This window comes from Rhinolophus ferrumequinum, chromosome 3 (genome assembly GCF_004115265.2).
Source record: "Rhinolophus ferrumequinum isolate MPI-CBG mRhiFer1 chromosome 3, mRhiFer1_v1.p, whole genome shotgun sequence".
Classification (NCBI taxonomy): domain Eukaryota; kingdom Metazoa; phylum Chordata; class Mammalia; order Chiroptera; family Rhinolophidae; genus Rhinolophus; species Rhinolophus ferrumequinum.
The window spans coordinates 9372405-9398378 of NC_046286.1; the positions used below are offsets into that span (position 1 = coordinate 9372405).

At 39.4% G+C, this 25974-nt stretch overlaps 1 protein-coding gene across 1 annotated transcript in view; it reads right to left on the reverse strand.

Annotated features, from left to right (window-relative positions):
* Window positions 1-25974, reverse strand: part of KIF6 (kinesin family member 6) — a 403315-nt gene that overhangs the window by 197608 nt on the left and 179733 nt on the right. The window contains 3 exon segments of the mRNA XM_033102431.1: window positions 10562-10774; window positions 15377-15515; window positions 16773-16878. Of these exon segments, the coding sequence (XP_032958322.1) occupies window positions 10562-10774; window positions 15377-15515; window positions 16773-16878 (458 nt within the window).

The window sequence follows — 25974 nt, forward strand, 5'->3', positions numbered from 1 at the left end:
CATGAAAAAAAAAAAAAAAGATGAGTAGCAATTCTTATACCAGACAAAGTAGGCTTTAAAACAAAGGCTTATAACAAGAGACAAAAAAGGACCCAGTAATCTCTCTTCTGGGTATTTATCGGAAGAAATTCAAAATGCTGCTTTGAGGGGATGTGTGCATCCATCTGTTCATTGCAGCACTGTTTACAATGTCCAAGATGTGGAGGCAGCCTGGGTGTGTATCAATGGATGAATAAATAAAGAGGAGGTGGTACATGTGTACAATGTAATATTGTTAGGTCACGGAAGGGAATAGGTTCTTGCTGCCTGCAGTGGCATGGAGGGACCTGGAGGGTATTGTGCTGAGTGAAGTACATCAATAGAAAAAGACAGATTGCACCTATATGTAGAATCTAAAGAATAAAATAAACAAACAAAAGCAGAAACAAATTCATAGACATAGAGAACATTTTGTAGTTACCAAATGGGAGGGGGACTGGAGGGGTTGGTGAAAAAAGTGAAGGGACTAAGAAGTACAAATTAGTTGTTATGAAGTATTCATGCGGATGTAGGGTATATCATAAGGAATATAGTCAACAATATTGTAATAACTATGTATAGTGTCATGTGGGTACTAGATTTATCATAGTGATAGATAGGAAGGGGTTGGGGAGACAGGGTGAAAAGGTAAAGGGATTGAGAAGTACAAATTGGCAGTTACAAAACAGCTATGGGATATAGCATAGAAAATATAGTCAATAATATGGTAATACCTATGTATAGGTCCCGGTGGGTATTAGACCAGGCAGGGGGATCACCTCTTAAATTATATAAATGTTTAACCACTATGTTGTACACCTAAAATTAATATAAAATAATACTGAATGTCAACTGTAATTGAAACATTTTAAAAATGGGGGGAAAAGGTGAAAGGGAAGAAAAAGTTCAAATTTCCAGGTGTAAAGCAAATAAGTCATGGAAATATAATGTACAACATGGGGAATATAGTCAGTAATATTGTGATAGTGTGGTACGGTGTAAATGGTTGCTGGCCTTATCACAGTGCTTACTTTTTTAGGTATATATGTTTAATAACTACGGTGTACATCTGAAACTAATATAATATTTTATGTTAGCTCTATTTTAATAAAAATCTTTAAAAAAAAAAGGAGTATCTCACTACAGCAGAAATTTTCTTCCCATTGATAAAAAATGAAAATGAGGCTATAACCAAAGTAAATGTTCAAGGTGTTTACTTGTTAACAGATCAAGGAACCATTTACCAATGTTGAGTCAATTAAGTGATGTGTGATGGTAGCAGCCAAAGAAATGTGTCCAGATAAACTAAACTTATCTATGACTATTAGCCTTTCAGTGAGAACAGTTGCTTGCAGAGTTGGGGACATTTGAGCAACATCAATAGTCAATTAAAAAACAAGGCAAGTTATTCCAGGTGGTTTCCTTTGGCTGTTGATAATTTGACATGTGTTACTGATACTTCTCAGTTGTCATTTATTTTAGAAGTCAATGCCAATTTTAAAGTGGCTGAAAAATTGGCGACTATGAATACTTTGTGTGAACAACTACAGGTGACAATGCTTTCAAAGAAATTGAGAAAACATAAATTCAGTGCAACCTGAAGTGGAATCTGCTAAGATGTGTTATAACTGATGGTGATAAAAATACCAGGTGTGCCAAAAAAATGTACACACATGACTTGTATTCATCTTCTGTTATCGGTATATATTGAGTATTACAATTTTAATATAGCTTTTTCCTTTCTTAAAATGTGTATACATTTTTTTGGCACCTTCTGTATGTGTAAGCAGTAAAGGCTTTCATTGGATAGATTTATAAAGCTTGTGAAAGTGTTTAAAGCTATGGTTATTTTTTATATTATTCATTGAAGGTACTTTGTAGAAAATAGTTGTATCTATCTTGTGTTCACTGAACCAGTAGTGTCAAAGGTAAACTATTCATTCTTGTGGACTTAACCACTGTTAATACACGAATTTTTGTCAAATAAAGCTGAATAGCCTGATTTTCCCTATCACATAGCAATTTGATAGCCTAACAGGGGTAAAGTTTCACTGCAATTTTACCCTTGACTCAAATTTTTCTGAGTCAATATGGATAATCAGTTCTGTATAGGAGAAGAAAAGAAACACACACACACACACACACTCAGAAAATAAATCACAAAAGTCAAAGCAATCTTGAGGGAAAAAACACAAAATAAAGCTGGAGGCCTGCCACTCCCCATTTCAAACTATATTACAAAGTGATAGTAATTAAAACAGCATGGCATTGGCATAAAAACAGATGCATAGATCAATGGAACACAATTGAGAGCCCAGACATAAACCCACAGGCATGTGGTCAATTAATTTATGACAAAGGAGCCAAGAATATACAATGGGGAAAGGATAGTCTTTCAATAAATGGTTTTGGAAAACTGGACAGCCACTTGCAAATGAATAAAATTTGATGACTATCTTACACCATACACAAAAATTAACTCAAAATGGATTAAAGACTTGAACATAATACTTGAAACCATAAAACTCCTAGAAGAAAAAGCATAGGCAGTAAGTTCCAAGACATAAATCTTGGCAATGATTTTTTGAATCTGGCACCAAAAACAAAAAATTAATAAGTGGAACTATTAATACATCATACTAAAAACTTCTGCAAAGTAAAGAAAACCATTAATGAAATGAAAGGGCAAATTACTACATGGGAGAAAATATTTGCAAACTATTTGAAAAGGGGCTAATATCCAAAATATATAAAATACTCATACAATTCAATAGCAGAAAAACAAACAATCCAATTTAAAAATGGGCAGAAGACCTGTATAGATACTTTTCCAAAGAAAACATACAGACGGCCAATAGGTACATGAAAAGGTACTCACTAACGATGATCACTAATCATCAGATAAATTCTTATATTATAATAAAATAAGACGGGGTCTTACATTAGTTTTTGCTCCAAAAGACGCATTAGAGCTGATGGACCGGCTACGTCTTATTTTCGGGGAAACAGGGTATTTAAGGATTTTCTCAGCTGAAAAAACTGCCTCATTTAAAGCCATGTCTCCTTCCAGAGGAGGCCTGTATCCAATGTCTGATGATCACGAGGGTAGACAGGCCCTGCCTGTCTCCTGCCTCAACTGGGGATGACTCTAAAAGGCCCGCTCAGCTCCTGAGCCCTGAAGCCTTTCTCAGGACTGCATCGCAGCTCAGCTTCTCCCTCTGCCAAGTCCTGCTCTCACTTCCACAGGTGTCCGTCCCCAAAGCCCTCCCTAATAAACAGTGAGCTCAGACTTTGTTTCCCACTGAACCCAACCTGCCTTCATACGGGAAAAGAAAACCTGAGCTCAGAATAAGCAATTGAAGAATTAATTTTTGAATGCACTGTTTAATAATATGCAAGTCACCCGTGTCCTGACACAATCTTCACACTTATGATCCTCTATTCTAGAGCCAAAAGATAAGGTCCCCACGCCCAGGGCCACTATTAACTTTTCTGTTGCATACAAGTAAATCGCTTGGGCAATTGGTCTTCCATTACTGTTTGGTGAGGGTACTCTACCAGACCTTCTCCCAGCAATTTTTGAAAGGAGGTTTGAGAGTATCATTTCTATTTGAAGAATTCATTTGCTTGTGCAGACAATATCCGATCTACTTTATGAACGTACTGAGTAGAAATATAGCCTTTCACCCCAAACTTCAGGACAAGGTAAAAAAAAAAAATGGCACGATCCCAGAATGGGCTCCTTCCTACAACAGGGTGAGGAAAGAGGGATGTTGGTCTGCATTTTATCTGTTTTCTCTTGTGATTCTAGAACAATGGTCATCCATGCTGATGAAAATAAGCACACAAACAACACAATATGTGCACACCTTTCCCCTTTCCGGTTCATTCTATCTGGCTATGTCTTTTTCTACCATCTCCTCACTGACATTAGCAGATCTCTCTTCGAAATCATTTCCCAGAGCACCTGGGTTCCACTTCCATGGATCCTTTTACATATCTAACCTAGTAATCTTAATATCCATAGGGAATAGGTTTCCATTTTAGTAAACTACTTTCTGCCTCTTTGACACCATACCGCTCATTCTTTGGCTCCTCCCCACATTTAGCATCTGCGTTCCCCTTGCTGACCATACTGTTTTCCCCCAAAGTATGGAACTGAAGGCTGACTAGACTACGGTTTTGCAGGAACCCTCAACTATCCAGACCCTTTTCTTGAGCATTCATTACACTGAAAAGCAGCGTTAGCTATCTATTTATATCCCCGACTACATGAAAAACTCTTGACATGCTCAGAGATGGTGATTTCCAAAATTGATACATAGAAAGAACGATAAGGCCCATGGGTGTTGATGGGTGTCTGCTGCACCTAAATGCCAGAAAATGAGTCCCATCTAAAGCCATGACTCTTTCCTTTAGAAAATGCACTGGCTTCCATTCGTTTGTTTACTTACTGAGTTGAAAGCCCTTATTGGAATCACAAACATTATCAGATAAAACAAACATTTAGAAATTGGTGTGGGCCTTGATTTTTGGACCTAAAAGCAGAGATATGTTCTCTCTTTCTCTGTCTGTTCCCCTTCAACCCCCCTGTTTCAAATGGGAGAGACGTAAAGATGCATTTCTCAGAGCTAGCACTCGGAGCAAACCTTGGCTAACGGATCAGTAGTGTCCTCTGCAGAAGTGAGATTGGCCATAGAGCTAGAGAGAAGGCAATTACTCGTATACTGTCTCTTTAATTGCATTTATGAGGAAATGCAAAGATGAAAGTGGTCCGTTCCAAGAGAGTGGGTAAGGTGGATCATGAGTGATTTGAAATGCAAGAGGTGGACATTTGTGCCCGAGGCCTACAACAAAGCAAGCTGCAAAGGATCTATGTTCTTTTTCTCTGGTTGGTTTATGAGTGAGTTTTGCCTCCATGGACTTCTCTTTGAGCTTTTCAGCTTAGTGGAGGGCTGGGTATGTTAAATCTTTATAGTGGTAGCTTTGGTTTAGAGAGCAATCCTTTGAACAAGGGTAAAGCAGACTCAAGGAACTGACTCATGATTTTGAAGCAGCATCCCAGAGAAGCACCAGCTACCCCATTCTCTGGCTGTGTCCGTCGCTGCATGCTCAGTGTCAGGAGAACTTAGCCAGCCAGGAAGAAGGACAAGAAACACGGTTGTCCTTTACGCCACAAAGAACTGCTGTGGGCTCCCTCCGTAATAACAGTTCTTCAGGTTCCTCGTCTCGTCTCTGTTTCCATCACTCCCAACATGGAGTATTATGATATTTCCTAAGCCACTTCCTCAAATCTCCAGGGCCTCATCTCCAACATACCCTAAAGATTCCTTCCAAAGAAACCTCACCAGAGTACAACCATCACCTGCCTCTCTGCGTTGGTGGTTCCCTTGCAACCAAACGAAAATTCCCTGGCTTGGCATTCGAGGGTCTTCATAATGTGGCCCTACTTATTCAACAAAGAAATGCAAGAAATTGCAAGATTTTTTTTCTTTTTCTTTCTTTTCTTTTCTTTTTTTTTTTTTAAGGTGGGCACAGCTCACAGTGGCCTATGCAGGGATCGAACCGGCAACCTTGGTGCTACTAGCCCACGCTCTAACCAACTGAGCTAACTGGTAGATATATACAATGTCAGAAGGGCAATAGATTGGGGGAGGGGGGTTATCACTTTGTGAGGGGGGAAATGTCTAACTATTGTTTTGTACACCTGAAACTAATTAAAGAAAAACGATATATATATATATGTATGTATATATAAAAGAAATGCGAGAAATGAAGACAATATGAAAGCATAGAAAGTTGAAAGGGGAAGTTCCCATCTATTTCTCTATTCCCTTCCCACAAGCAACCATCCTAACAATTTGTCACTTATTTTTGTAGCCTTATTTCTTCTCATTTCCCGTATATCTTCAAGGCTCCAACTAAACAAATATCCGTGCCAACTCTACATATTTTTCCTTGCTTTCCTGTTCCTAAGCCTTTGCTCATAATATTCTTTACACCTGGAATGTTTAGAATGTTCATCCCTCAGTCTTTGAATTTCCAAATTCTACCAATCCTTTGAGAGCTAACTCCCATGTCACTTGCTCTTGTAAAGCTTTTCCCAATCTACTTATTAAAATTCTTCCCTTATCCTTTGAATTTCCATAGCATTTCTCCTAGCTCCCACTTACAGCACACTTCTTATTTTGTTTTCTGCTCTTTGGTTACCAAGCCAGCCCTCTCTACTTAAATGTAAGCTCCCAGAGCCAGAGACCATTTCGCAGTTCACCTTGGTACCCCCTATAACATGTACCCTTGTACCTTCCATGCCCTTAGTGGAGATTTAATAAACTCTCACGGAGTAAGAGAAAACAGCCTGGAGCCACGGCTTTCAATTCACATTTTCAGATGCTAATGACCTCACCTGTGATGAGTGGGTGCTGTTAGCATCTCAAACAGTTAAAGGCTGTGGTGAGTCATCAGGGGCTTTGGAATACTGCCTGGCTCCAGGTGGCTATTTGGAACTTACAGTCAGAGAACTAAAACGGAGGGGGGGGGGACCAAACAAACAAAATACAAAAATAAAACAAAAGAACAACAACAACAAACCAAAAAATAACAACTCCAGAAACAAAAGACAAACTATAAAACTGCTATTTTAAACAGAACAATATGACTCTTTTAAACTGTGGAGCTGAACAATCCCTTCCATTATTTCAATAAAACCAAAACAGACATTTAACCTCCAAAACAACAACAAAAAGCCCCAAAGCCCCTAACCTTCCTCTGCCTTGGCAGGCGGATTGCACAGTGACTCTGTGGGACTCTCTAGTGAACCGTGAACTCGGTTTCATTTTCTTTTAACATGAGAAATTGGAAGGGAGTCATTTTCAGCATAAAATAGGGGTAAATGGAAGAAAGGGGAGGGTCATCAAAATAGTGACAGTTTGACAGCAGTCTCAGAGAGGAAGACAGTCAAACTGAGTTGCTTTCTGCATTAAAAACAGCCCCAGGGATGGTTAATAGAAATTGACAACAACTGTATCAGGCGGAAATACTTTTAAACAACATGGTTATTAATTTTCTGTATTTGGTTTAGAGTACACAAGCTTCTTATATATAAAATAATGTGATAATAAAAGCCTAATCATTTGCTAGGATCTTAAACATTGTAACAAACTATCCCATTACCTGTTGCTTTGCAGCATTGGTTCATCCACAGCAATTTTCATCCTGTTTGTAGTTTTGCCAAAAAATAAAATCAAGCTCCCATTAATCCCTCCTCCAAATGCTTAGATCATTATCAATCCATTTGTAAGCCTACTTCTATTTAAAACTATTGCTACAACTATATCTAATGACAGTTAAAACAACTAAAAAACCCTTTCAACTGTAAGGCTTTTCTCCAAAACTCTTTTACCTCATTTGTACTTGGACTTGACAAACAATTTCCATTATTTTTTCAGTGATTTTCTATTTAAGTAAACTTAATTCATTTTCCAAACAGAACTATAGTCTGTCTCGATAGCAGTATCAAGGGAGAAAAAGAGTTACTGAAAGTTGACTGTAATTATGAGTTAGGAGACAGATTATGAGATGCTGTGGGGACGAAGAATTATGAGAAGAGAACTGGTGTGGGCAACAGAAAATAGAAATAGAAAAGGTCTGGCCCACAGCAAGGGTTGGGCAGTGATGTCTGAGGCCATTTCTGCACGGCACATGGTGTGCACCTTTGGGAAAGGCCAGGACACCGAGTCTGTTCCGTCGTGAGCCTGGGTTCTGATGTGGGTACTGGCTGTTCCCTTTCGTTTCAGCAGAGTAGCCAATGTTCTGATCGCTGCAGCCAACAATGCCCATCGTAGGGCCAATGGAGGCACAGCTTCTTCTGTCCACGAAGAGCCTCACCGGCCACCCAGAGACCTGGAGGCCAATCTTCACCCTTTCCCCCCACATTCTTTAGTCACCAAGCCCTGTTCACATTACCTCCTCTAGGCTTCTGGTCCCCCCACCTCGCTCCCGTCAACCCCTACGCTTTGGCCTGGATGGCTATCCTACAATGGCCTTCTAACTGTTCACGCGAACTCTGTGTTCTCTACCAGTCTGTTCTGCACATGTTATTCAACTTGTCTCCCCAGGCTCTCACTCCCTGAATCCCAACCATCTTGGATTTTTCACTTCCTAAAATGCTCCTTTCTACCACAAAGCTTTTAATCACTTAAAAGCTATTCAAGTGATTCCTCCTGCTTGCAATATTCCTTCCAGCCACACTCCTACCCCATGTCCCTCTTTGGATCTTTCTGGTCTAAACTTGAGGTACGGTTTCCTGGTATACGCTCCCTGAGTAATATAGAAGTATACTATGTAATTAATTTAAGACTCTCTTCCCTGTCAATGTGTAAGTACTCTGAGGTCAGAGACTGTGTCTATCCATGAATGTCCTCATCTGTAATACGGGGTAAAATAAGAGCTTATAGGACAAGGATTCGATGAGTTAATTCAAGCAGAGAACTTTGACTAGTACCTGATATATATCAGGGCTCTGTAAGCTTTAGTTGTAATAATAATTAGCACAATACCTTCTGAAAATAAGACCTAGCCGGACAATCAGCTCTAATGCGTCTTTTGGAGCAAAAATAAATATAAGACCCGGTCTTACATTATGGTAAAATAAGACTGGGTCTTATATTAATTTTTGCTCCAAAAGATGCATTATTGCTGATTGTCCGGATAGGTCTTATTTTCAGGGAAACACGGTAGAACAAAGTGTATACTCAACAAACATATGTTGAACGAGCAAAGGAATAAGTCAATTGATGGATGAGCTAATGAACTCACCAACCAGGAGGGCCTCTTTTTTTTCCAACCGGCTGTTACCCATAATAGAGTACAGGAATGCCGTATGGAAAACAATCAGAGAGGAATAATTGCTTTTCCCTGTCTACAGCCACCATGATAAATGGTAAACATAGCATTTCTGGTTTCCTGTGATTTTGAATTTATCCTACCATGTTACTAAAAAAATATTCAAGAAGACTTGGAGTTAAGAGATAAAGGGGATCAAACATAGGGTAACAGAAGGAAACGAGACTTCAGGCGGGGAGCATGAAATAGAGTATATAGATGTCGAATTATAATTTTGCACATCTGAAAATTATATAATGTTATAAACCGATGTTATGCCAATAAATTTAATTTTAAAAAGAGATAAAGGGATATAATATCACAAAATATACTTCTAGGCTTCTTAATCTTGTCCTTATTAACTAAAAAAAAGTCTTTCTTTTATTTTGTTTTTCAAGGTTTATATCACAGTAAACTTTTTATTTGTCAATTACAGTTGACATTTAATATTATATTAGTTTCAGGCATATAGCATAGTGGTTAGACATTTATATAACTTACAAAGTGATCCCCCTGATAAGTCTACCTGGCACCCTATGGAGTTATTACAGTATTACTGACTATAGTCCTTACACTGTACTTTACATCCTCTTTCTTCATACTCTAATTATTCCCAAGCTAAACCCTTTAGAAAACCATGCATGTCAGGTTGCCCATCCCAACAAATGTTTATACAGCAAGTTTCAACCTATGTTGCCAAAAAAGGGAAGCTTTTCACCCCTTTGTTCTAGTACATTCCATACTTCAGATTCCTCAATGTCATCAAGAGAAAGGCATCCGTCACCTTACTGTACATCATACATTGCTGGTCTAATAGAAAGCGAAAAGTCTCGGAAACCAACCTGGGCTTCTGGCGTGGTTCTGTAGTTGAAGTACTGCACATTTATTAAAAGCTACAAATGGGGGAGGAGACTCTGAGTTGGTGCAACCCTGTGAAATTATCTGACAAAATTTTGTTCATTTACTGTCCTTTAAGGCAGACTGTGGTAATAGTTTTAAGTTATTTTGCTGCGGATACCTCACTCGAATTTAGAAATAAGCAGTACCAACACATCAGTAATGCAACACTTGTCCTTATTCTTTCTTTCCTATAGCAGAGGAAAGTTTTTGTTCCTTTCTCAAGTCAGCTTTTCTTCTGTTGCCCTGGACTCATCTATTTCTGCCTCTGAACTCTGTGACAATTCAGACTTTATTTTTTCTGGTCAGCCATCAATTTTGGAAACTGGTATTTAATTTAATAGATTTCATAGTTATAAAAAATTCTACCAAATAAATTGACAAAGCCTTCATACTTGCACATTTAAAACTAAAAGATGTTAGGTGCTCGCTTCGGCAGCACATATACTAAAACTAAAAGATGCTATACTGAATTCTATTATGGAGAATGAGGGATACTGGAATTTTTTTTTTTTTTGAGGATGGATAAACTTCACTTGGCATTTTTTGTTATTGTTGCTACAGCAGCAGCTGCTGCTGCTACAACTACACAACCTCAAGAAATATTAGTAATAATAAAAATCGTAAGAATGACAATGATGAATCAAATGATAAAATTATAATGATTTGCTATTTTTACTTTTTACATAGATATATAATTATGATAGTCTATGTTTTCTACTTAAGGTAATATAATTTCTATTTATAAATGAATATCACTGACCTGTTTTTCTCTGGAGCAAAGTGGATCTGTACCCAAAAGTGCTGGCGTCCTGGACCTGTGTGGAAGCTGAGGACGACGTCCTTGGACCTTCTGGGTTCCCAGGTGGGAAGGGTGAGCTCTGTGAGTGTCTAAATTCATTTCTATCCACGCTAGATAAGTGGAGAGCATCTTGAGCTTTCTTCTTTTCCTTCTTTAACATATTGACCAGAATATCTGAGATTTGACTTAAGGATTTAGTGACTCATGATTGATTATAATGACCAAAACATGAATGTTTAAAATGGGATTAATATTCCCAACAATAGATATTTACTATTTGTCACATGGTAAAGACTGCCTGAAGGAAGTCTTCAATTTCCTGAAGTCGTAGATAGAGTTATGGCCAGTTTAGGAGGCTATTGGTCTTTCAATATGGTGCCATTACAGGAAAAGATGGCAAACCCAAAGGTCTTTAAAATATTCTAGGTGGAAACCAATTAAGCCTTAAATTTTTTGGAAAGGTTTATAAAAAGTAAAATGAACACTGAGTAGCAGCAGGCAATGGAGCGATGCATATGTCAGAGCTTAATCCAGGAAGCTGCTCAGGAGGAGCGGGGAGAGAGAACGCCAGAAGCTGCCCAGCTGGCAGATCGGCCAAATCAATCCTGGTGACCAGAGCACGCCATGTCCAACACGTGCTTAGTAAGCGCACATTCAAAGGGGGCTTTCAAGTCACTTTTTAAAAAAGTACCATATTTTGCCATGCGTAATGCACACTTTTTTGTCCAAATTTGTGAGGGAAAAATAAGGATGTGCATTATACATGGTTAGTACTAATTCCGTATCTATATAAATGTTTTTGATTCTCTTATTCATGCTTATGAGTTAAAAATGTAATCAATAAATAAATGCTAAAATTCCTTTATAATACAAAAAACAAGTACCTAAATATAAACAAATAAACATTTGAATTAAAAAATTAAAACGAAAGATTTTTTTTCCCCTGAAAGTTTGGGCCCAAAAAAATGGGTGCGCATTATACACGGGAGCGCATTAAACTCGGCAAAACATGGTACCCAATATTTTGGTTCCAAATGGAACTGAAAAGAGGTAAGTTATTAGTATTGATTTATCATTTAAAATGTACCTTTTGTAGGCCATTCAGATATATGAGGAGCACCGATGATAGGAAGAAAATCATTCCCTTCTCCCCTACTTCACTGTTCTTTAGGTTCAGGATGTCTGGAACTCTAAGGGACTTTTGCTTTCACTAAAAGGCAAGACTACAATCCCTCTTGAGAATGTCAGAACTCTAACTGCATGTGCAGTAAGATGAATTCAAGGCCTTCGCCATCCCTAGAGATGGGTTCATGAACCTTAGAGTTTGAAGAGATATGAGGATGGTGCAGGAGAGAAGACTGATACTCAGAATGGAAGGGCAGCATCCAATGACACTTATCCTTGGACAAGTAACATGGACATCGTTTGACCTCCATCTTCCTTCTCAGCTTTGACCCCAACTTTTTGATTTCTGGAACGACAATCAGTTTTTCTCTTACAATCCCAATGTGGCTTCTGTTCTTTGCCTCCAAAAAGCTTGTACCCACCAAAGGTGTTCACAACTTTTGTACTGTCTATGCGTTGGCCTGATGGAGAAGAACAGGGCTCTGCCCACAGCGTCCACTCCTCTTCGTACGTACCTAATTTCAACAGTATCAGGTATTTCAATTGGTTCACATAGTGCAATGGCAACGTCCTTTCATCTACCCATTCAGTGACATTTATTGGAGCTTGTACTATGTGCCAGGCACTATTCCAGGCACAGGGAAAGAACAATCAAAAGGCAGACTCTCATGAAGCAGATGTCCTACTGGGGAAAGACAGACTACTTACACACACACAGACTCACACACACACGAGTAAAAGTGCCAGATAACTTACTATAAAAAGATCAAGACTGACTGAGCAGCTACTCTGCACTGGCTGCTACCCTTTGTAAGAGTGAATTTAAGCTGAGATCTGAATGACAAGAACCAGCGAGAGAAAGAGTATATCTAAGCAGAGGAAACGGCTAGTGCTGACACCCTAAGGAGAAATGGGCTTGGCAGTAGTTCCCAAACAGAGGCTCTTTTACCACCCAGGGGACATGTGGCCATGTCTGGAGACATTTTTGGCTGTCATGCTGGAGTGGGAGGTAGGTGCTGTTACAGAAGTCTAGCAGGTAGAGATGCTGCTAAACACCCTACATGCATAGGACAGTCCCCAAGACAAAGAATTCCACAGCCCAAATGTCAGCGGTGCTGAGGTTGAAAAGCCCTGTGAGAGGAGAACAACAGAAAGGTCACTGTGAACGACGCCTAACACACACGGGCCAGAGGCAGAAGAAATGAAGTCAGAGGGCTAGTCCAGACGGCCTCCTCGTCTGGATCAAGGAGTCTGAATTTTATTCTAAGTAGAATGGGAAGCCCCTGGAAGATTTTAATCAGACAAACAACGTGTTCCAGTTTACATTTCATAAAAATCACAGTACAAACGTATCTCCTGTGCTACCTTCCTTCTTCCCCTTCCCACGCTGTTTGACTTGGGCCTTTTTTTCTGTCAAGCTCTATGTGTGGTATTAAATGACACGCTGTTATATGTTTTCTGAAAGGGTGTCTGAACTTTATTCAAACTGATGTCATGGAAATGACATCAGTTTCACTCTCTTTACAAGAACCTTTAGTGTTTGTCACTGTCATTTTGGTTGCATTACTCTTTTGTTGAGTGCAAGTATTACCACTGTTCCCCCCCGTAAGTTATGTCTTTCTTATTCCTCCTGATAGTTTGGCCTTCATCTCTCTACCAAAAAAAAAAAAAAAAAGGTTTGAAAATATCCTCCAATCCGTATGTGAAAAACCGAAATTTCAGGAACCTTTCTTGGTCATTAGCCCTTGAGAAGCGTAAGCTTCGTGAGGAGTAATTCTTAGCTGCTATATTTCCTTCTTCTGAGTTTACCCATTGTCTACAGAAGCACACCCACCGCTATATAACACTCTAGCGTGCTCACAGCACTCTCCACTAAGTGATAATATCTTACTGGTTTTGCTCAGCACTGTGATGTTGGAGGGGCAGGTCATATGCTCTCTTTCCTGAAGAGAAGGAAACAGCTTCACTGAATAGTTGGACAGCTAATGCGTGGAGAGCTGGGGTGTCACTCTGTGGGTGAACTTCACGTTCAGGATGCTTTTCACCATACCGCCTCCACACCATCATTTTGAAGATGAGTCTCAGAAGGAAGGGACCCTGCTCGAGTTATTCACAGTCAAGAAAGAATCTTGTGTGGCCTCACATGAACAGTGTACCTGGATTTGCCCGTGGAGAAGAGAAATGACGTATGTCTCTCTTTCTTACTCTCTTTCTTAAAATAAACATATATGAGCAAGCTTACAACTGTTCCCTCTCTCTGTCATATCTCATTTCATCTCTCCTGTGTGCACAGACATTCATAAGCCCAGAAGGGGATTAAGAAGTTGCTAGGAGCATTTAGGGGAGAAGATCTTAAACTAGGATCAAGGCCAGGAAAAGAAGCAGAGCTCAGGCTGGGGCTGTGGCCAGGACTGAAATCTAGGCCGGGACCGTCCTGGAGGTGGATAGGGTAAGACAGAGGAAAAGGAATGCACGGGTGACAGCACGTGTGGCAGCACTCACAGACAAGGGTTTGTGCGGGAGTATCATTCACAGCTGACCCCACTGTTACTGGCCTGATAATAAAGCAGCTAAAACTCCCCTGAATCAGACATACAGCGTCTGCTAATACTCAACTAAAATTAGAGACTGAAGTTAATCAGGCAGTGTGCCTACCTCGTATTTGTTTGTTTTTACCTCTTCAGTACTGGATTTCCTTCATGTAGGTTATTTTTATCCATTTTGCACAACATCTGAAGCTAAAATGCCTTTCAGTAATTTTTCAAAAACGAACAAAAATATCTGTTCATAAATAATTTCTTGTGCGTGACTTTTTAAAAAAAGGCTGAAAATGTCATGAAAATGTCAAATCGTTTACAAGAAGCTTGAAAGATAAAATCAGAAACAATACTGGGGACATGTTAGGGAGACCTGAGGTCTAACTCACCGGACAGGAGCTCTTTAGAAGTAACCACCTAGCCTGTCCCTGGAGGCAACTCCCACAGGCTGCTACCAGTTCAGCTCCCAAAATACACCACCTCCCAAAGCCCGTAAGAGTTCTATCTTGAACACTCATCTGTCCTCACTTCCAAATTTGGGAACATTTGTAAGTGGAACCCAAAGCAGTAGATCTGGCTTTTAAATACAAAGTTACATTTAAATCAATCTCTGATCTTCATAAGCTAAATACCATTTGTCATTTTTCAGCCATCATTTGAGTTTCACCCACACGCCAGCCACAAATTCTGGGCCATGGTGAGGCTGTGGTCAGCCTGGTGTCCGGTCAGCTAGCTAAAGATAACCAGTTAACTTACTGGCTCCTGGCTCAGGACTAAAACAGAAAGAGCACCACAGAGTAGTAACAAAAAAAATTTAAAGTTAAGCGATGGGATAAAAAAGCCCATACTTTTCAATAAACTGAAATTCTCCCTGCAATAGTAACTCCATCTGGCTAAAAACAAAGTCAATTTTTTTCTTTTCTAGCAACTCTGGTTTTCATTAGTTGCTCCATTTTGTTTGCTGAAGGGACATTTTACTTCTAAATGGAAAGAAACAATGTGACCCGGAAGCAGGCTGGGGAGCTGGGTAATGTGGCTGGGGGAAGGCATCTGTGTTCCCACTCCCCGTTTAAGCCAGGAGAGGGAGAGTTTCTTATCGCCATAGAAAGGATACTGATTTCATTGTCTCTCTGCTGTAGAATATCTCGTAGCTTTTTATATTCTTCCTCTTTTAATGGTTCTTGACAGTCTTGGTCTTTGATTTCGGAAGACACTGTGCTTTTTCCATGGATCTTCTTGTCATTCAACAGTTTCTGTAAGATGAACTACGAGCTTAGTGTCCATACTTCTACTCCAAATCTCTTTATTTCTTTGACTCTTCCCACCTTTAACAATTCCTTGCACACATCAGACATGCACGTCTGTCATGCCGGTCTCTGGTCCCCTTCCCCATATAAGAACGCAGGATATGGTGAGGCCAAACAGGAACACCCACGGAGCCATAGAGAGGGGTCACACCACTATATTCTCGCTGGGGGCTGGATTGGAGACACAGGAAGCAGGAGCCACACGATCCGCAACCTTCCATCCGCTTCTCTGCCAACCAACCAACCAACCCACCCTGTAGCATAGCCACAGAAGTTATATTAATGGCTAATGTATAACTGGTAACAACTGATGGCCACCCAGCCACAGCAGATGGCCATTTGATTACAGCTCATGGCCATCTAATAACTGATCCAGCACCTTTCCACGTGAGGCTGAGAGCCTGGAATCTGCTCTCTGGGACTCTGTCCCCACAACATCCTTTCTTACCTCCTTGTCTTTTCAATGCAGTTGCCTTGGCTTGGTATGTTTTCTCTCCCTCCCTGTCCTCTCTCTATCCTCCTTCCCCATTTCCCTCTCTGCTATCTGACCTCTTCTTCCCTAAACTGGGAAATTCCTGCTCAAACATTATTTCCTCTCGAACTTCTTTCCCTGTCTCCATAACCCCATACCACTTTATAAAATAGCAGTTACCATGTGCTATAATTATTCTGTACATATCTGTCCTGTCCACGACTTGCTTGTTCAACTTTGCCTTCCCTATGCCAGGCTCACAGCAGACTCAACAACGAAAGTTTCTTATCTTAAAGAAGTATGCCAAATTGTAAGTGGGGTAGACGTAAAGGTTAATGACACTCCCACTGTGTCATCATAAAAGGTAAAACCTAAGGCAGAGAAAAACTGAGGATTTATATGGATAAATGAAAACTGCTGGGAAAAAATGAAGGACACGATTCTCTTGACAGAGCTTGAAAATAAATGGTTTTCGAACATGGACCTATTCTGTGTAGAAGGTAGAGGTTCCTGGCAAAAGAATTAGAAGTCCGTGGTCTGAGTTTATTCATTGGCAAGTAAGGTACAAGCTCTGAAGAAATTCAGTCAGAATCACAGCCTCGGTTAGAAGATCATACTGTTCTGGATGAATGAATGTCCTAACCTTTCAAGAGTTGGTCAACTAAGAAAGCTTTACTGCAGTCTGGACGTAGCAGACAATGGCTTCTGCTAGAGGAAATGCTTAAATTTACCTTTAAATGATGGAAACAGTGATGAATTTTACGCATGTCGGCGCCAACCTCTAGTCTACTCTCTGGATCCTGGTCTTCCAAAAAGGATGTTATTAGTTTTTCCAGCCTAAAAATACATAATGCATGAGAAGCAACTATGAGCTAGAAACTTTAAAGATTCTAACAGCATTACTTTGTTGGTTAGCATTTGAAGTACAGGGTAGTGTTCCCACTTCTTTATGGAAATACAATAATCTGATTTGACTCTTAAAAACTAAGGGGAAAGGAAGAAATTGACACATTGAAATCTGAAATGATGCAATTATTTACAATTAATTTCGGATAAATTTTCATATGCAGATTTCAATATAAGAATCATCTGATTTCTACAAAACATGAATTATAGCCAAGCTGAATTTCTATGTCCCTGTGCCTACCTGCAACTGCTAGAGAAAGTAATGAAAAAGTTTATTAATTTCATTAAAACTTCACAAATACTCAGCCTCAGCAATGACCTCAATGTTGCTCCACATTCCTGGTTGACTTTGAATCATTCCTGGTTGACTTATATCCTTCACAGTGGCAGTTTCAAATCTTCCCACAGCTCCGAAGCCTATCACTGCTCTCATTCTCTATCAATAATGTTGCATCTCACTAGACTGAGACAGTCAAAGATGTTACACGTGGGCTCTTCTGGTTTCCTTTTCCTTCATCTTAGAGTGTTTATGCCTCACCACTCAGGCCCTCTTCCTTCTGTTACATATTTTGAATAATATCCTTCCTCCTTCTCACGACCAACTTCTCCCGCTGGGCTCTCTTCAGGCGTCTACCAGGGTTACCTGATTTAGTCCCTCCTTATCACCTTTTCATACTGACTCCTTCCCCTTTGCTTACAATGATTTTCCTATTCTAAAACAAAACAAAATAGAAAGCAAAACACCTTTGGTGGTACTATTTAACCACTGTATTCTGAAGAGCTACTTCAGTTTGTAGGTTTATCTGTGATCATGACAGTCCACGTCATGATTCTAGAATCTGTGCAGCACCTTGGCTCCGCCGTTAGTTTATAAGCATCGTGAGGCCGTGCTTGGCTTTTATTCATCTTTCTGTTCCCTCTCCCTCTCCCTGTATGAAAAGCAGTACGCACATGCGGTTCTCAATACAAATATGTTAGTTAATGGATTCATTTCCATGGAAATTATTCCCCTCTGTGTTGAGATGGAGCTCTTCATAAGGAAGGTGTAAGCACGGCAATCAGTATCAGAGATGTTAAGTATCATAATAGAACAGCAGCATATCTGTCTCATTATGAAAATATTTGCATACTTTCAGCATCTTTTTTAATTGCATACATTTCCCCTCCACTGTTACTATCAGCCCACTCAAACAAAATATGATTTCCATCATATAGCAGTTTTGGATTTTATTTTAATTTCTTCTTATAATCTGTGACATGTAACAGCTGATGTTTACAAGTGTGAGACAATTTATATTGTAATTTTAAGGAGTTTTCTCAGGTGGAGGGATATTTGTCATCTGTACTATGTGCTGATTGACAATGTTTCTTTGTAGAACAGAGCTTCAAACCACCAGATACACAGAGAGATTAATTTCTGATACAAATGTTTTTATGTTTTATATAAAACCTGACAAAATACATGTTTATGAAAAAAATCCAAACAATGCAGATGTGAATAAATTAGAAAGTAAACATTCCTCTCTTCCCCTTCACCCGTCACCATTCCCATCTTCTTTATTCATTCTTGATACCTTGGGGAAGCCACTGTTATCAGTTCAAATACGTTCTTCTGGCTCTTAACGAAGCAGATACCTATATCCATATGTTATTTGTGGATTTTGTTTCTGTTTATAAAAATGAGATCACACTATGAATAGTGTTCAGCATCACTATTTTTCTGAACATTTTATCACAAATAATCTTGTATGTCAGTACACATATAATAGAGCTATTTCAGTTTTAATGGCTACATAATATTCCACAGTATAGGTAGGCCGACCCTCTCATAATAGATATTGAGGCAACATATTCACAGTTGTGACTTTCCTCTGTAACTCACGAGAAGGCCTGGGTCTACAATTCCCACTTAATGAGTCATCAAAAAATAGTAATGTTCATTACTTGCATTTTCCCTGAATACTTGGCAGAAACTCGGGAACTTTGAAAGTCACCATTAGTTCGAAGATATACCCATTTTCTGGAGTAAAAGCATTTTGTGGTTTCTGGTGTCCATAAAATTTCCAACAGATAATATCAGGGTAGCATCAATGGTTAACCAATCGATTCTTCCTTCTTGCTTTTTCTTTGGAAAATCATTTCTTCTGTACAGTTGGATGATAAAGTATATAATCTAGGAAACATTCCATGGAAGAGGGCTGAAGTGAAATCCTAGTTCACAAGAAAGCATTGTAAGATACAAGCCTGATGGCTGGATGGATGACCATTGGCAAGTCCTCAGTCTCACTGGGCTTTGGCTAATGAAATACATCAAGACTCTTGTCCCACACAATAATAGTATAGGGTACAAAGATTACCAGGAACATGATGCAAAGAAATGGTTAAAACCTTCTTCCTAAATGAAAGAACTGATTTACCATTTCTGGGACTCAATTAGTCTGCTAAGAATGAAAATCAGACCTTTTGATGTGCAATTTTTTTTTCCTCAGTGCTTGAGACCACAGAGCCCCTTTAGATAAGAAAAAGGCCTGGTCTTTCATTTACACATTTGATGTATTGTTGAATTTATTTTCTTATTAACCGAGGACTTGGTCTAATAATTAAAATTCAGTAAAATGCCGAATTCAAATTTTTCTGACGTATTCCTCTAATAGTTAAGAGTGAACGATTGACCCCAAATTCCCTGCATTTTCCTATCTCCAAAAATAGTTCCCAAATTCCATATCTAGTCACTACTCCCACTGAGGGGTCTCCCAGCTGCTAGAACCCTGCTGGACAGTGAAGAACTGTTTGCAGAAAAGGCTCTCTAAGGAGAGGTCAAGTGAATACAATAAAGTCTGTTCTTTAGGAAAAGCCCAAGTAAACAAGAAACTTTACTTTTTCTCTACTTTCACTAAGAGAAAAGAAGGAAGAGAAAAAGAACCCTAGGAGATAAGTAAAAATAAATGTATGAGGTTTGACAACCAAGTTTGCGAACTCATCCTAGAAAAAGTGCTACATACCTCATTGCTGAATATCACTACGGTCACCTTTGAAGTACTCCCCTTGGGAAGCTATGCACTGAGGCCAGTGCCTAATCCACCCTTCTAAGCAATTTTGGAACTTTTTCTGGAATGGCCATCAGCGCTGTCGTCGTATTACCCTTGATGTCCTGAATGTCATCAAATGTCTTCCTTTCAAAATTTCTTTTATCTTCGGGTAAAGAAAGAAGTCGTTGGGGGCCAGATCAGGTGAGTAGGGAGGGTGTTCCAATACAGTTATTTGTTTACTAGCTAAAAACTCCCTCACAGACAGTGACGTGTGAGCTGGTGCATTGTTGTGATGCAAGAGCCATGACTTGTTGGCGAAAAGTTCAGGTCGTCTAACTTTTTCAGGCAGCCTTTTCAGCACTTCCAAATAGTAAACTTGGTTAACTGGTTGCCCAGTTGGTACAAATTCATAGTGAATAATCTCTCTGATATCAAAAAAGGTTAGTGACATCGTTGCAACAAGTTCACGAACTTAATTGTCAGACCTTCATATACCATTCAGTTCTAGTTCATATGGATAGGAAAGATCACAGATAACCTCTGTGTGTCTGATATATAACCTGGCTGACGGTAGGCGACTGGTGGACGTTTGGCGACTATACCTATCTGCACCACACTGACTGCTAATGAGACACCGCTGTCAGCCTGCAGCCTAGTTCAGCAACTTGACTGTATTATAGATTTTAATACCTGGCCACATAGCAAGAATTGACCATATTTCCTAATATGTGCTTTACCCCCTTGAGACCACTGTACTCCTTTCTTTCTGTTCTCAATATTTCTTGCCCAAAAGTAAAGTTTTGTCTGCAACCATAGCTGTGTGGAAATGTACGTCTAATAGTGTGAATAAAAAAGAAAAGCAAGTTCATTATCGTTAACAACAGCTAATATTCCTTGAACGAGGAATGCTAGACACTGTTCTTCGCCTTTGCATACATCGTTTCCTTAATCCTCAAAGCAGGCAGATGAGATAAGTGCTATTAGTATCCTCAGATTACAGGTGAAGAAACAAAATACTGTTTGTTCACTTTTACAAAAATGAGATTACACTCTGAATAGTGTTCTGCACCATTATTTTTCTAAACAATTTATCACACGTAATCTCCCATGTCAGTAGATATATAGTCGAGCTATTTCATTTTTAACGGCCATATAGTATTCCACAGTACGAATGTACTGGTACCATACCCACTCGAATTCTTTGAAGAGCTAAATAGGTGAATAGACCAGCAGGAAATAACTGAGTAGCAGTTGCTTAGATCTTAACAATGCCAGGGACCATCATGATTTATAACAGCAAAAGAAGTTAGAAAAGAATCAGAATGCCCCATACTATGAAATTAGTTAAATAAATTATGGTATAGTTATATACATAGTTAAGCAACTATTTAAAATTATGGTGAAGAGAGATTTATATTTATTGACATGAAAAATACTTATACTATAGTATGATAGGTTAACAATGAATTCCTTTGCAAGGATTCTGCAAGTACCCTGTACCGTACCCAAAGCGACAGAAGAGAAGAGACAAGGAAGGAAGGAAGGAAGGAAGGAAGGAAGGAAGGAAGGAAGGAAGAAAAGAAGGGAGGAAGGGAGGGAGGGCAGTAGTCCTGAGACTTTTGCCTGGTTGCATTTGGCTCAAGAACATTTATTATCTCCCTATGATAAAGGAGACTAGTGATCCAAGCTAAACTTGCTCTTCTGTAATATTTTTATGATGATGTTACATTTAACTGTTTATTAAATTAACTTCATTGTTTATACATTGAATGTGATTATGTTTTCATTATTCTGAAATCATCTTTAAAAAAATTTTTTTTGTGAACATTTTCCCATCAGCATTCGCTTCTAAAAATGGGCTGGAAGCCATATCACTGTGGTACTAATTGTAGGAAAGTGAGAGAAAAGAGGAACGGGACGTCAGTAAGAAGAGCATACCTGCACTGGGGCATGGAAACCCTGGCTGGTTCTAAACCCCTGGGGTAGCTATGAGAAGTGTGCCCCAGGGAGTGGGAGGGGAGCATGCCTTTGTAACCGGGGGACAAAATGACAGAAGTATAGCACCGCACAGTATTACTCCAGGGAATTTACTGAAAACAAGGCTACGGGCTGAAAAGTAACAGAACCTTGTCCTCTGATATGGAGCTGGAAAGAGTGAGGTAGATAAAAAAATACCCCAGTTGGTGGGTCAGGGATGTTTTGCGGTAGAATCATGGAAATGCCTGGTATTCTTGAGCTGATGGTCCTTAGTTCATGTAGCTTCTCGCTGGTTCTGGGAGAGGAGCAGGCAGCTCATACCAAAGAGCTAGCTAGGAAGCAGTTCTGCTTTAAGAGCCTAACTGGTATCATCTATACCAAAAGTATCCAAATATGCCTGACCGCTACCAGTCATTTTGCCACTAAAGATGGCTCCGCCAAGGATGGGTTGTCTCTGACAGGGCTGAGCAATGCAGATACTGACAAACTATAGTTACATATTAACAGGAGCAAAGATCTCTAAAACAGCTGGGTAACAGTGATAAAGCCTATAAGAGGAAACTTAGTAACTCTTAACGTCTAGGAATATGAGAACTAAATAGGAAGAATAGTTACACAATTTAAAAAAATTGATCAAGGTAGATAAGAGATATAGCTGAACTACGAGGTTGAATGATCTCAACTGTCAACTAATGTACCACCCAATATGGGTCACACATTTCTCATCTGTACAATGTGTAAAAAATATCATCTCTAACTTTGTAAGCTCAATGAAATACGGTAACGCAAGGAATAAAGGGAGGGTATTTATTGCCTGGTGCATTAATGCCTTGCTATTCAACAAGTAGGCCAACCTCATACGCATCACCTGGGAGCCTCTGAGAAATGTAGAATTCAGGCCCATACCAGACCCACTGACCCAGAATTCAGGCCCCATCTCAGACCTGCTGAGTCTGCATTTAACCAACATTCCCAGGTGATCTGAACACACACTAAATGTTTAAGAAGCATTACAAGGCAACCTGTTGTTGAATGCTGAATCAAGAAGATCTACACATCTGGGCCGGCCCGGTGGCTCAGGCGGTTGGAGCTCCGTGCTCTTAACTCCGAAGGCTGCCGGTTCGATTTCCACATGGGCCAAAGGCTCTCAACCACAAGGTTACCGGTTTGACTCCCGCAAGGGATGGTGGGCTGTGCCCCGTGCAACTAGAAAACGGCAACTGGACCTGGAGCTGAGCTGCGCCCTCCATAACTAAGATGGAAAGGACAACAACTTGACTTGGAAAAAAGTCCTGGAAGTACACACTGTTCCCCAATAAAGTCCTGTTCCCTTTCCTCAACACAGTCTTTAAGAAGAAAAAAAAGAATATACACACATCTTTTCAGACCTGGAGACCAAACAAATACCTGAAACATTAAATGAAACAGTAACTAACATCCTTTGATGGTCAACCATGTCCTGGCCACTGTGCTAGCGACTTTACTATGTTTTCTTATTAAGTGGAAAAACAATTACAGATATCATGGTCAGGCTGTCTTTATAACTGCCTTCTCCCAGTATTTTACTATTACTTTTATTGAACATCCATTACACACTAGGCACTCTCACATGTATTTCGTTATTCATCTGTACCATAAACCTATAAATTATTTTACCTCTTTCATAGATGAGGACAGGAAAACTCAGAGAAGTTAAGTAATTTGCATATTGTTACAAAGTTAGGGAACGGAGACACTGTCTTCTGAATCAGGAACCCCCAATTTTCCCACATGTATCACAAAGCCTCTTAACCATTCAGGAAAATGTCTTCTCCTTTGCCATAATCCCTGGTATACTAAATTTGTATTTGCAATTCAGAACTTTCCTGCAGACATTTTTTGAAACAAGCAAAGATGCAAACAAGGTCAACGAGATCATCAAATAAACTTTGTGTCTAGCATCTCAAAACAACAAAAAAGAATTTTTAACAGGATACAACTATGAGGGTTCTTGAAACCCAATGGTGGGGGGGGGGCGGGCGGGGCCAAAGAAGGCCTCACTTTGACTTTGCTAACATGACAGGCTTCTTTTACGGGGTACGACCTTTTAAAACATACAGTGTTGGGATAGCATGTAATTTACAACAGGAAAGTTCAGATAAGAATAATAAATTCACAATTTATGATTAACTACAATCCACAGGACATGAAAAACTGAAGGTTGAGATTGTGCCAACAGGACTACGACCAAAGGAAACTATACAAATATTTTTCAGGGTCATTAGTTTCATGTTTGTTTTTTGTTAGACTCTGCCGAAAGAACTATTCCCAACGGGCTTACAGGTCGTTACTTAAAGATCTTTTTTCTTTTAGAATTCTCTGGTCTGTGACAAATATTACATACATTATACACTCCCCAAGCCCTAATCAGCAAAGTGAAAGACATGGCCCCTCCTGTGCAAGGCACTGAGTTCCACGTCAGCCACTTTGTTGGAATAAACTCTTTTTCCTATCAGTAGAGGCCAGACAGTTCATGATTTTGGTGATACAGAGGAAATTTCTATGCAGTTTCTTCTATTCAAGATTTATATTAGGTAATGCATATTTCCTTTACCTCCACAAAAGCAGCTATATGCACATGGCCCCTCAAATGCAGAGTTTCACAACTGCTTGATACTTTTAGTGTTTTGAAATAGCAAATGTGACAAAGCTAAGCCAAAATCCAAGCTGGTTGGCCTCTTCAATGGTGAGGATGCAGCCCATTAACAGGGAAACGCATCTGTGGCCATGTAATTCAGTTGATGGAATCTTAACAACTATTTCAAAGAAATTTTTAAATAAACTAAACCAACTTTAAAGATACTAAAGACGTATTTTAAAAGCTCCTGCAGAATGCAATGATGAAGGCTTTTGGAAAGTTATAAAAATTAACTCTGATTTTGTCAATCCAGATGTTCATACATCCAATTTACTTAAGGCTGTAGATATTAGGTTGGTGCAAAAGTAATTGCGGTTTGAAAGGTTAAAAATAATTGCAAAAACCGCAATTACTTTTGCACCAACCTAATACAAGTATCTTGATATGATTAAACGTTTTGACTTCAGTAGACATACAAAGTCAGTAGTTTTGAACAAATGCAAACAAGAGATGAAAATAACAAATTAACCAATCCATAGATATTAATAACTCCCTCTTTAAATTCTCCATGTAGCTTTTGAGTTCCTTGTTTGCTATAGGCAAATACTATCTCGTTTGTGCTCAATGTAAACATGAAAACTCAGCTACATAAATACATAATAAATAAGAAACTGACTTACAGGGAAGAGAACGGCAGTGTGGTAGGATGGGGGCAGAGAAGCTAGGTAGTAAGCAGGAGAGCTGGTGGCAGAAAAATATAAAAGACAAGTCACATTCAGGAAGATTGAAATGACAGTCAACAGAAACAAGGCAGGAAAGGTTTCCTGTTATTTTGGCAGAGACTGAAAGAGTTATGAGGGAAGTTAAACTGGGCTAAAGCTTACAGAGGAGTGCAGTAGAGAGACAGATACCTAGGGAAAGGACTAGGAAAAAAGAATCAGATTAGAATGTGGAGAAACTACTGAGAGCTCCTCTGAGGAGAACACCGGGGACAGTAAGCGGATGGAGTCAGAGGCGCAGGAGAAGAAAGGTGAGACGGAGGAAGGAAATGGGGAGGTGGGAGAACAAGGATAGCGAGGTGGGGAACGGAGAGAAAGGGAGAGGAGAGAAAGACCACAGATAGATAAAATCAGAATGTACCTACGGAAAAAGATTTATTGGGAAATTTGGAGACATAGGTCCAGTTCTACCATAGCTATATAGCTCCATGGTTAAAGTTTCCCAGCTACAGACTTTCCTTCATTAAGTTGAAGGAGTAGTGAAAGCTCTATCCATCCTTTGCTCCAACTCTCTGAACTCTTTTTCTGTAATTCTGTCTTGTATGAAATTACATTGGTAGACAACATTAAAGTTTAAAGATAAACATTTCTCAGCTGGTTCTTTTAGCAAACTTCTAAATAACGG